This window comes from Myotis brandtii, unplaced genomic scaffold (genome assembly GCF_000412655.1).
Source record: "Myotis brandtii unplaced genomic scaffold, ASM41265v1 scaffold494, whole genome shotgun sequence".
NCBI lineage: Eukaryota > Metazoa > Chordata > Mammalia > Chiroptera > Vespertilionidae > Myotis > Myotis brandtii.
In genome coordinates, this window is record NW_005368860.1 from 2,561,209 (window position 1) to 2,574,464 (window position 13,256).

At 46.0% G+C, this 13,256-nt stretch overlaps 1 protein-coding gene across 1 annotated transcript in view; it reads right to left on the reverse strand.

Annotated features, from left to right (window-relative positions):
- Positions 1 to 13,256, reverse strand: part of LOC102247186 (fer-1-like protein 6) — a gene marked incomplete at its 5' end in the record, with an annotated part of 50,946 nt that overhangs the window by 14,402 nt on the left and 23,288 nt on the right. Inside the window, 4 exons of the mRNA XM_014548050.1 lie at positions 666 to 826; positions 3,418 to 3,588; positions 7,863 to 7,990; positions 12,488 to 12,613. Coding sequence (XP_014403536.1) covers positions 666 to 826; positions 3,418 to 3,588; positions 7,863 to 7,990; positions 12,488 to 12,613 — 586 coding nt within the window. The remainder of the gene's footprint in view (positions 1 to 665; positions 827 to 3,417; positions 3,589 to 7,862; positions 7,991 to 12,487; positions 12,614 to 13,256) is intronic.

The window sequence follows — 13,256 nt, forward strand, 5'->3', positions numbered from 1 at the left end:
TAAGTTTATGAAAACCTCCCTGGGACCTTCCTGGTAGGTGCCATGATATTCCTATGGAAAATCTCCCTTTTAGTGTTGAAATCAGAGAGTTGTTGGTATAAACATTTATGGGGGTAATTTTGGTTGTGTCCAAAAATTTACTGTATATAACATTCTTTTTAAGATCATTGCCTACCTTCTGCCACATCAATTCTACTTATGTGATCTCTAGAAACATCAGAAATGTGCAAAAGTAGGTATGAGGAAATGCATGGTAGCATTAAGTGTCACTGCAGAAAGTGAACACAATGTAAATAAATGGCAAAACCATAAAAATGAATATTATCAGTGATCATTTCAAAGCACAAGGGAGAATTGTCATGATCTATTTGAAATAGAAAAGACAGGATACAAAACTACATGACATTTATAATTCTATAAAAATGTGATAATAGCACGCGCACACACATGCACACAAACTGTAAGGAAATGAACCAGCATGCAACATGCTTATCTCTGCTTTGGGGATTATAAGTGATCTGCATTGTCCTCTTTACTTTTCCACATTTTCTCCCATGAGCATGCATCACTTTTACCATAGATGACCACTGTCCCCGGCCACCAACACCACCAGAAGCAGGCTTTTCAAAACAGCAAAGTCAGGGGGCTGTGTTGGGGGAAGTTACCCGAGTCCTCTTCAGTGAAGACTGTTTTTCCAGAAAAGACCTGGCTTCCGATCTGTATTTTCCCGGGATGGAAGTAGGGCCCATCCAGCTTGTTGTCCTTGCAGAGCTTGGCGAGGATTTCTGTGGGCTTGGACGTGTCTCTCCAGGCGTTGTATCCTTCTCTGCAAAGTGGAGGGAGGACAGAGAGGGGAGGCCCGGCTTCCCCTGGAAGGACACACTCCCTGTCCCTATTCAAAGGGCCCCTAAGATCCGCGTGGTTTCCTTCAGATTCGACTTGCCGTTCTATACACTTGGGCTAGCGGTTTTTGTTTTGTTTTCTCTCTTTTCTGGTCTAAACCTCTGCATATGATGCTTGTATGAAAAGCAGGACTGCTGAATAGCTTGACATAAAAATCTTTTGTAAGTTGTTTATTTTTTTTAAAGAAATGTACTTTAAAAAATTTGAAGCAAGATTCACATAACATAAAATTAACCATTATAAGGTTGACCAAATTCAGTGGCATTTAGAACATTCACAATGTTGTGCAACCACTATCTCTATCTAGTTCCAAAAAATTTCCATCACCCCAAAAGAACCCTGTGCCCATCAAGCAGTTCCTCCTCGTTCCTCCCCGCTCCCTTTTTGGCAATCACCAACCTGCTGTCTCCACGGATTTCTTTGCAGGCTGTTTTTGTTCTGCTTCTAACAGAATAGCCATTTGGCTGCTATTTATTCTTAGAGAAAAGCCTAGCTCATTCTTTCAGTTTCTCTGCTTTTTTCCTCCCCTCTGCTCCCTCCACCCCCAAATCATACTGTAGACTCATGACATAGGCAGAAAGTCTATGCGTGTTGTTTCTAAATCTGTCCAACCCTTTCATCCCTTAAGAAGAGCTGTTTTAAAAGTTATTAACTGGCAATGAACTGCTCTCTAAGAGCCATGACTAAGATGAGCTTGGATTTCTCTGCACATTGGGACCCAGGATTCATCAGAACTTAACTTGTCTAAGCATTTAAATCAATCAAAACATGGCTACAAAGCCGTTGTCCTACATCGTGCCAGAGATACGAGGGCCCTGGAGTGACCATCCAAACCAAGGCCAGAGCCACACACAGGCCTCCCCAGACACAGGTGCTCTTGTCTTATTCTAAAACTTTTTCAGTGAACAAAGGTTATAAGTTCGCTGACTAAACTATTTTGCTCATAGGTAGTTCCACTGTCTGGAAATTCTTCTGAACAAAGGATGCACCACGCTGGCCTGTGGCTTCCTGCCCCGACTTTGGAGTTAGTTCAGCTAATCATGTTCTGAATGGTAGCCTCTCCTGTACTTGTGGGTGATGAGAATACCTCGGAGGCTTATACAGTCACTGGGGTGCCAACACTGAACTGGCTTCCTGGGCTCAGAGGAGAGGAGGCCAGCCGTAGACACGTGCCTGAAATCATGCCGTGAAGGGAACAAGCACACAGACTCTGTTCATGTGCATCTAAATGGGGACAGCCCTCCTACAGAGCCATTTGGACGTCTATACTAATTTCAATGGAATAATCCATATCTGCAGATGAATACTGAGCGAATTGTCAGAGGGGTGTGCAATGGCTTTTGTATGCTTATAGCAGCAATATTTCTAGTGGAATAAAGAAGAAAAATGTAAATGTCCTAAAGTTCACAAAGGCAAACTGGTCATATCATGTTATAATAAATTCGTATAATGGAACACCATAGAGTTAGTAAAATAATTATGTTGAAGGATGTTAATGATATTTTAGAATGCTTACAAAGCTTAGTGAGACAAGTGATTTACAAAACTGTACAGAGAGTATAAATCTAACTTTGGGGGGAAATAGCATAGAAAAAAACACTAAAAGGAAATACATAAAATTTCTTTACAGAAGTTATCTCTGGATGGAATAATTTGAGCATTATTTTGTACTTTCTGTATTTCCTAAATTTTCTACAATGAACATATTATTTTATATTCATAAAAATATTTGTAAAAGTATACCATGAAAATCTAATGAATGTTTTTATATTTTCCTAGCTGAAATTTGTAATTGTAAGATTCTAATTTTTTTCTTTAAGATATCAGTTACATTTTTTTTTTAAATAAAGCTGGTAGTCTATACTTTCAAATTAAGCAGAATTCAAAATCTTTGTAAAGAGTGAGAGCTGGGCCCACACTTGCTCCATTTTTAAGTTGGGGATAACGGCTCACTGGGTTTTGAGAGAATTGACTGAAATACTCTATGGAAGGTGCTTGGTATGTCATAGGTGTTAGTTATAATTAACTGGGGTGTTGGCATTTGTGTTATAATAATCATTCTTCTGGCATCACTCCCCTTCATGGAACTCTGCCCACCAGGCCCAGCTGATTGAGTGAACACATGCAATTCAGCTCCTGGCTCTTGAAGGACCTTCCCTGGGCCCTACATCAGTGCTGTCTCCCCAACCCAACCCCCCTCCAGGGCAGCGAGCATTTTCCTCAATCCCGCCCTGCTGGTGGGGAGCCCATTTGAGACACTGAAGCTCAGCCTTGGCTGGCCTTCCTGGAGGAGGTGATCTAAGCCCACAGCCTCGGGACCTCGGGAGGCCAGCAGTGTCTGCGGGGAAAGCACTTACATCTCGTACTGGCTCTGCAGGCCGCAGATGCGCTGACGGGGAGCCCATTTGAGACGCTGAAGCTGAGCCTTGGCTGGCGTTCCCGGAGCAGGCGATCTGAGCCCACAGCCTTGGGACCTCGGGAGGCCAGCAGTGTCTCTGCGGGGAAAGCACTTACATCTCGTACTGGCTCTGCAGGCCGCAGATGGCGCGGTGTTTGCTGTAAAAGCGGTTCTCCAGGTCGATCCTGGTCTCGCCAATGAGGTCATCTGTCCCGATCATGTCATGGTCGTAGATCAGGACGGAGAGCAGGGACTCCTTTGGGAACGTGGCCTGGATCTCAAATGACCTGCGGTCCAAGCAGAGGCTTTGGGAGTCAACATTTGGCGACAGGGGACATTTCCCAGCTTCGCATTTAGCGAGCCTGCAGTCCGCATGAACGCACTAAACACTCAGGAGATATTTATGTGGTTTAATTTTTCACTAAGACACAACAATTTCCAATTCTGTTGTCACTTTTCAGTAGCCATTAATCTCCTCATTCATGGGCCAGCCGATTCCTTCTTTAACTAGGGGGGCAGCTAGATGGAGAGGAAGATCCCTGGGTTTTGGTCTCAAACTGATTTCCAGCCTTGGTTTTGAACCAGTACCTTCCTGATTGTAAAACATGGGAAAGTTTCTTCATCCCTTAGGCTCCTTATGTGTAAATGGAGATAAGCGTCTTCTTTATAAGACAGTGAGGTGGTTAAATGCTGTTTTTACAAAGCGCACATTTTACTTCCAGGCATTGAACTGGTGCCCAATAGATTGCCATTCCCGTTCCCGCCCACTTTTGCTCCATCGGGGAGTACAGCTGAGCTTATTTGAAATGAGAGCCCTATACAAGATGGACAAACCCTAAAGCAGTGGTTCTCTACCTTGGCTGCACATTAGAATCACCTGGGAATTTTTTTTAAAATCCTGATTTCTGGGCCTCATCCTCCGGAAATTCTGTTTCTTTGTTACTAATGTTGTGGCCCCACCCCAAAAAAAAGAAACAGAATTTCCGGAGGATGAGGCCCAGAAATCAGGATTTTAAAAAGATTCCCAGGTGATTCTAATGTGCAGCCAAGGTTGAGAACCACTGCCCTAAAGACTAGGCTGGCAGGGCTGGAATGCCGTCTCTACAGAGTCTGAGCCCCGAGAACAGAGACCCGCCGTCCTCATCTCCGCACGGTTGCAGCCTGCATGCCCCTGCACAGAGTAGGCAGCAGCGTTTCCCTGAGCTGCCAGGGACCTCAGGGGTCACCATATCCAATCCCTTCACTTTATAGATGAGGACGTTACAATCCAGAGAACACAAGTGACTTGGCCAGGGGCATAAGTCAGGCCCAACGCATAGAAGTGCCGGTTTTCTGACTCCTAGTTCTGGCTCTTTCCTGGATGCCACGTCAGTGCAAGGTGTTAGAGTCCATCCTGCTGCTGGACTTCCTGGGACAATGCATTATCCATGCGACTGAGCATTAGAGAAGCTAAGAATTAAACCCTGCATTTTAGGGAAATGTCGTCCTGAAAGCCAAATCAAGACACACCAATGTTTCTCTACTGTTCTCGGGGCAAGGTGGGGTGGCCTGGGAGCAAGGGACAGGGAGGAGGCGGGAGGAAGGGAGATTGAGGACCCATTATTTCCCACGTGCCCGAGGGCCTGTCTGGGCTGCTGCCCTCGTGCTCAGATCCACGCGGCCCTGACTCTCACTCTCTGGTGTGGCAGGAACTGCAATCACAGCACAGCCTGAGCCAATTAACCCTCGCCCCCCCCCCTCCCCCAGAGAAAAAGGCAGCCAGCTCCAAGCTTCCGGGACTGTAACTGACTAAGGCAGCGGGAGCAGGCTGTGTGGGGAAGAAATTAGCATCTTCCACCTAAAGACATAGTACTGCCTCCCTGGAATCCAAACAGTAATTGATTCTGGAGGCATCTCACAAGGAAGCATCCAGCTGCCCATGTCTGAGCTTAGCTGCCACCAGGAAAGGACTTAAGTGCTAACTGCCCCTGGCAACCATGCCGACTCCATGCCTCTGTTCCATCTCCTGAGCCGTGTGCTCACAGATTAACCTCTCCTGGCTCTTCACTGGGGCTGTCTCACCATCTCTAGGTCCAATGGTGGTTTGAGAAATGCACCGTGAACTGGGTAAAAACTGAGCCTTTGAAAAATCAGTTCCTCTGAGCTTCAGAGCAACGATGTTCCACTGTTTCTTTGTTCAGTTATTAGTTCTCTTGCTAATTCCTCTGTTCACTGGACAGTAATTACACATCCACTATGTGCCAGGCACTGTGGTGACTAAGAAAACAAGGAACCACCGAAGTCTGCAGACAGGTGCCATTCAGGCTGATGCACAGTGACAGGCCCTATTAATTCCCACCGGAAACTGACTGGAGGTTTGTCCACCCATCTGTTCATTCATTCGTTCATCATTCATTCACTCACTTATTCCTTCTACTAGTACTCACTGGGCATGTGCTCTGTGCCGTGCCATGCCCTGTCCTGGGTGCTGGGGATGTGGCATTGAACAGGCTAGACCAGTGATGGCGAACCTTTTGAGCTCGGCGTGTCAGCATTTTGAAAAACCCTAACTTAACTCTGGTGCCGTGTCACATATAGAAATTTTTTGATATTTGCAACCATAGTAAAACAAAGACTTATATTTTTGATATTTATTTTATATATTTAAATGCCATTTAACAAAGAAAAATCAACCAAAAAAAATGAGTTCGCGTGTATGCCCTGTCCTGGGTGCTGGGGGCGTGGCGTTGAACAGGCTAGACTGAGTCCCTGCTCAGTGGAGCTTACATTCCAGTGGGGAGATAAGAGACAACCAATAAACACCCAAACATGTCAATTCATGTCAGAGGCCGTAAGGAAAAGCAGGCGAGGTGCCAGGGGTCACGGGTGGAGCCTGTGGCATCCTCATTCAGTGGTGAGGTCCCAAAGAGGGAGTCCCTGACCCCACCCAGGTCAGGCCCAGGAGCCTGCCGCTCTCCCTGCTGGAACACTGCAGGAATGAGCCAGCAACTTTTGTCGCTGAGTCACCATTAAATACCATTCCAACAAAGCATCCACATGTGGAGGCTTCTGGAAGAGTCTGCAATGCCCAGGCGGGAGAAATATTGCATCACCCCCTTCTCCTGTTTACCACAGCCATCAGCGGGCGTAATACAGCCAGTCTAATTCAGGGCGCTGTGGTGAGAGTGGCAAATAAAAAGTAACTGCAAAGCACTTGGCAAAATGAAGTGCCGGTTACATAAACGGCAGATAATGATAAAGGTCACCTCTGGATCAGGGAAGCGAGGGTGCATTTCCCTGGCATCGTTGTAATCATTTCATAAACCTGAGCAGGCACAATCATTTATTTCATTTCCTCGGGAGCAGGAAAGTGTAAGGGTTTGGCGCTCATCAAATGTCAGAGGGTCCGAAGAGATCGCAAATGTGGAAGTGAATTTAAATAAGGTTGATGGAGATTTCACTCCACACTCCTGTTACTCAGGAAACCAGGAAATTAAATACACTTAACATATATCTGTTGCTAAAATGATTATTAAGAGAGAGAGAGAGGAAAGGTATGTGTTTTGAGTACCTCTTATGGGCTAGCATAGCCTACAGTGAGATTCTATACATTTAATCTCCTAAAGCAGCGGTTCTCAACCTGTGGGTCGAGACCCCTTTGGCAGTCGAACGACCCTTTCACAGGGGTCGCCTAAGACCATCCTGCATATCAGATATTTACATTACGATTCATAACGGTAGCAACATTACAGTTATGAAGTAGCAACGAAAATAATTTTATGGTTGGGTCACAACATGAGGAAAGGTATTTAAAGGGCCAGAAGGTTGAGAACCACTGTCCTAAAGACGCCTGAGAGTCAAGTCACTGTTGTTGCTTTACAGATGAGGAAAACCAGGATCAGAGAGGTTAAGCCACCTGCATAAAGTTACACAGCCTGTATGTGGCAGAATGAAACCCGAATCTGCTTGACTCCAAAGTTAACAGCAATCAGGTGCACCAGCTCAAGCAGGGAACACGAATGTGCGGCACACCTGTTAGCAGACAAATGGGGGTGGTGGGGTTTCTGTGAACGGGGGAAAGCCTGGTTCACCCAACATGCACACATGCAACACACTTTGCAGGAAAACAAAGCACGGTGGGGGACACAGTTCAACCTTTTTACTTTGGGGGTCACCTCAAATGAGCTGCAAAATGATACGATGGGAAAATCCCTTTGGCAGGAGACAAGACCAAAGGTGTGGCCCCTTCTCCACTCGAGCTGTGTGAACTTGAATGAGTTTCTAAACCTCTCTGGGCCTTGGTTGCCATGTTTGCAAAAAGGATACATCCCTGTCCAAAAGCAGGAGGCTGAATCTAGGAGAGATGAAGATCTAGGAAAATCATTATTGGAGAACCGTCGGCGTGAGGATCACCATGTACCACCTTATACCTGAAGGGACCAAAGAAGTTGGCCTTTCTCCACAAAGCAGAAGTTAACATCTAACCTCCTGCCACCACGTACTCAGACACACCCCTGTACACAGCAGCCCCTGCCCCCTCCAGATGCACAGCAGGAGCGACTCCACCCAGATGGCCACTGACCTTCCAAACACTGGGTTCAGCTGCTTGGGGATGTATTTGTCTCGGTCCTTGATTTCTGTTTTGCCAAGCTTGACCACAATGTAGGGATCCGATTTGCCATCTGGATCGGCTGGGCTAAGATTAAATGCCTGGGGGCGAGAAAGGACATCCCCTTGGTCCAGAGGTTCCCACCACTGGCTGCTCACTGGGATCCCTGGGCAGTTTAAAATACACAGACGCCCCACTCCCACCATCCCCAGGTGTTGATTTACTTGGCCCTGGGCTTTGGGCTTTTTAGAAGCTCCCCAGAGGACTCTAGTGTGCCGCCAAGGCTAAGAACCACTGCATTAGCTCCCCATGTTGCTGTTAAGAGCTATCAGCTTTGCCGAAGTTCAGCATTCTCTGGAGTTGTCTGCCTGGGGAAAGCAGCGCTTGGCACAGAGGCATGAGGAATTTGCTGGGCCAGGAGGCAGAGGCATGCATTTGAGTTCTGGTTCTGGTTGGGCAGTCTGAGATCTGTCAAATCAGAGCCCAGAAGGATTGGGCTCTGAGTCCATGACCCCATCAGTCTTGCATTTAGCACTGGCTGATTAATGATCTGTTTCTCAGAGTGAGTCTGGCTCCAGAGAAGCTGGGCAATAAAACATCACAAGCAACACTTTTTTTAAAAAAAAAATCCTCACCTAAGGATATGTTTTTACTGGTTTTCAGAGAGAGAGAGAGAAAGAAAACACACATCGATGTGAGAAAAGAAACATCAATCAATCTGTTGCCTCCCATATGTGCCCTGACTAGAGATCGAACCAGTAATCTAGGTATGTGCCCTGACTAGGAATCGAACCCGAAACCTTTTGGTGTACAGGATGACGCTCCAACCAACTAAGCCACCCAGCTAGGGCAGCAAACATTTTCTAAGAGAAAGTGGGGGTAGGGGGTCAGTGAGGAATGAGGCTGAAAAGAGGGAGAAACTCTGTAGGGATGAGAGCTGAGTGAGAAACAATCCGTAGTCAGGACTCTATCCTACAGATGGGATGGCATGAGCACACAGAGCTATATTTTCAAGGAGTTCATGAGAGCATGCTTAATAGCCACATTTGTAGACAATCTACATGTGAATTACTTAAGGGGAAACTTAATCCAAAATGGTCCCTTCATCACATCGCTCAATTTTAATCATCCACGCTGCAGTTATCTCTGACTTTCATTTTATTTACCTGACCCTTTGTTTCTATTTAATACATTCTTAATGCCCCACTATCTCCAGCTAGTATGTAATCGCCAAGAGAGCAAGGCTACTGGCTGTCTTGCTCATTATATTATTTCCAGGATCTCGAATACAGTCTTCTTAATATTTGTTGCATGGATGAATAAATGGATGCTAACATTAATTCAGAAAAATGCTAGGTGGCTACTAAGAAGAATGAGAAACGCCTGTATATACTGATCTGGGAAAATGTCCAAGTTGTATTACTAGCTAAGAAAAGAAGATAGGAGATCAATATGTAATGTATCAAGCAGGATTCTGTTAAATAACTACCAGGGAGGAGCTGTAGACAAGTGGAAATAGATCTAGATTTATTTGTATCTGCAGGTGAAAGTAAGTTATTTCTGGGGGTGGAATTGCAGAGGGGGGGGATTTTTCTTTCTTTCTTCATGCAACTTTTAAGTAGTATTATTTTTACTTTGTTGGTGTTTTATTAAATGAAAATATTTTTTAAAAATATATTTTTATTGACATCAGAGAGGGAGAAAAAGGGAGGGATAGAAACATCAATGATGAGAGAGAACCATTGATCGGCTGCCTCCTGCACACCCCCCACTGGGGATCCTGTAGGCATTTGCCCTGATCAGAAATAGAATTGTGACCTCCTGGTTCATAGGTCGATGCTCAACCACTGAGCCACGCTGGTCGGGCAAATGAAACGATTTCTAATTAACTTATGTAGTTAATGGGTAAAATCTTAGTGTGAGAGAGTAAACCACACAATCACTATTACTAGAAATGTCAATGAAAAGCATATACTGTCCATAATTACAGTGAATTTATCCTACATCCTGCAACCCAGGGCCGCCACCCCTGCTCTTCACTTGGCCAAGTCCTGCTTGTCCTCAAGTTCCGGCCCAAGCCCTCCCTCCTCCACTGTTTCCTGAGCAGGAGCTGATATGCATTCCTGGCCTCAGTCTAAAGGGTACTGGACATATAAAAGTGGGCTGTAGATGTTTGCTGAATGAATCAATACATAATGGTCCTTCTCCCATCTCTGGGTCCAAAATCTTTCTCCTTCCTTGTACTGCTCGAACCCTCTATTTCTGGGTTGCCCCAAATTTGTCCCAGAGAACCGTAGTTCTGCAGGGTTTTCTGTAGAGAGAAAAAAAAGTGTGGGGCAATAAGTTTAGATGATGCTGTTAAAGACTCGACAGTTAAATAGATTTCTTTGCTTCTGGAATTCTCAGAGCCTTGACTGTGCTAATGAGCCTTGTGGACCTCAGGGGTTGGTGAAGGAAAAAATATTATATGCACCACTTCTCAAATTTATTTGTACATACAGGAGCTATAGACGAGTGGAAATAGATCTAGATTTATTTGTATCTGCAGGTTAAAGTAAGTTATTTCTGGGGGTGGAATTGCAGAGGTGGGGTGATTTTCAAAGAAATTATCTCTCTCAAGACTTGAGTGACCTCCTGAACAAGATTTAGAAAAGGTTAATCTAAACCAGTGGTCGGCAAACTGTGGCTCTCGAGCCACATGCGGCTCTTTGGCCCCTTGAGTGTGGCTCTTCCTACGCCTTAGGAGTACCCTAATAAAGTTAATAACAATGTACCTACCTATATAGTTTAAGTTTAAAAAATTTGGCTCTCAAAAGAAATTTCAATCGTTGTACTGTTGATATTTGGCTCTGTTGACTAATGAGTTTGCCGACCACTGACCTAGGCCATATCGCCTCAAGAACCAGTCCTCACTCATCATCCACTGCCCTCCCCATCTGGCCTCCCTCAGATCTCCACAGCCTCTGCTTCCGATGCACCCTTCACTCCACTCATGGGCAGGGCCTCTAGTGTGCCCCATGAGATACCGTGACTCTCCTGGCCACAGAAATACCTTTCCCCCATGCCCAGGGGTCCAAATCCACCCCTTTCCATTGGTAGTGAGCAGAGCCGCTGGGTTGGAGCTGCAGCCACAAGGGGGCACCATTGCCCCACAGATGTTGGAAGGTGCCACCTCCATCCTATGGCTTGCAGAGAAGCAGGAGGGGGAAATGCCTGTCTCACAAAATCAGGAAATCTGAATAAGATGAACTCCAAGGGCCCCATCCTATGTCCAGATTCACCAGGCACAGCTAGTACAGTGACAGGCGTTCCACCTCCAGCCAGGCCGCCTGGCCCGTGGCAGGTCAGCTCTCCCTGTAAGAAAAGGGCTTTGCGACCCAGGTGATTCTAATGTGCAGCCAAGGTTGAGAATCACTGGTCTAAACTATCCTGTGGGTGGGTGTTTAGAATAAACTACCCAGCATTGCTAGTGATTCTTTACAAGTGCTTCTCATCCCCAAATCCCAGTGGTTAGAACACGCCTGGCACGTGGTGGTCGTGGCGATGACTATGAACATGTTAGTGGCACGATGGAAAGGGGAAGCTTAGTTCTCCTTTAGCACAAAGAAGAATTCATTTTTATTTTAGGCTTCCTTTATGTTTTTAAAAAAGGATGCAGGCAATGTCAGCAGAGAGTTAATATAAAATAAGACTACCGCAATCAAATAAGATTATGGAAATCAACTCCAAGTTCAGGAGATGAAAACAGATGCATGAACCACAGAGGTTCAGCAGACAACTGCTCAGACTTGGCCCTGAGCTTCCTGGCAATCAGGCCCCAACGTTTTACAATTAAAGTTTAGGGCTTGCATATTCAAAAAGTAGGGCAGAGAATGTTTTTCTGGGAAATACATTCAACATGGATTTCTCAGCGTCACAGAGCAGAGGCCTAGTAGGAGGGGCGCGGGAGAACCTCACAGTGGCAGCTGCCCTGTTTGTTTTTCTAACAGTCTTGCCTGGGAGCTTCCTGCTTCCAGCCTATTTGATTTTCTTCCCAGTTAGCAGCAAACCCAGAGAGCAAATACGGCTACACACATCAAGCCTGGAAAGCCAGCAGGTAGATGTCCACGTTACCACCCAAGCTTCACACCCCTGTTATGGAAGAACTGTGTCCTCTCAAAATTCACACGTGGAAGCCCTAACCCCCAGTGTGACTGTACTTGGAGAGGAGCATTTAGGCCCTAAATTTTAGGGAGGTAATTAAGGCTAAAGGAGCCTGAGGGTGGTGCCCTAATCCATCAAGACTAATGGCCTTATAAGAAGAGGGAGAGACACCAGAGCTCTCTCTCCCTCTCTCTCTCTCTCTCTCTCTCTCTCTCTCTCTCTCTGAATGTGCACACAGGCGAAAGGCCATGTGAGGGCACAGCCAGAACATGGCCATCTACAAGCCAGGGAGAGAGGCTTCCCCAGAAACCAATCCTGATGGCACCTTGATCACGGACTCCCAGCCTCCAGAACTGTGAGAAAATAAATGCCTGTTATTTAAGTGACCCAGTCGGTAGTGTTTTGAATGGCAGCCTGAGCAGACTAAGCCCCTCAGAGTAAACAGGACTGCTCACCGCCACAATGTACACCCGGATCATGACTTTGACGGGGTGGTTGGGTGGAATTCCTTGCTGGATTCTCAGCTGCCCGTTGTCCTCAGTGCTGGAATCCTCGGGGCTTTTGTAAATGCAGAAAGAGCCCTGGAAACACAAAACACCACCCATTGAAATGAGATGGTCATACGTCCCACCAAAAGCCAGAGAGGGCATAACACTGGGAAAATGAGCACAGCTGGAGTCAAACAGGAGCACCGGCCTTGCCCTCTGAGTGTCCTCAGAAGTTCACGTCGCCTGCCTGCATCTGGGCTTCTTCACGGCACCTCAGTGAATCGGTGTTGGCGGAGGAACACCTCCCCACAGGGCTGTTAGCATTATAACCAGGATCAAAATCCACATTGGCAGACTGCAATACCCATGTTCTTTCCAACCCATGACAGTGCATGTAAAGGGCCCAGCATGCGGAAGGTTCCTAGTGTGAACTGCTACTCTGTGATGCTGACACCGTGCCTCTGCCAGATGGAGGGTTTGTGTTGTTTGATTAATTATCCAACTAGTGGGTTCATGTAACTCACACATTTGGTAGGTCAGGGGTGGGAAGAACAAAGTTAAATACAGTGATTATTTTTTAAAATATATTTTTATTGATTTCAAAGAGGAAGGAAGAGGGAAAGAGAGATAGAAACATCAATGATGAGAGAAAATCATTGATTGACTGCCTCCTGCACACTCCATACTGGGCCAGCAACATGGGCATGTGTCCTGACCGGGAATCAAACCATGACCT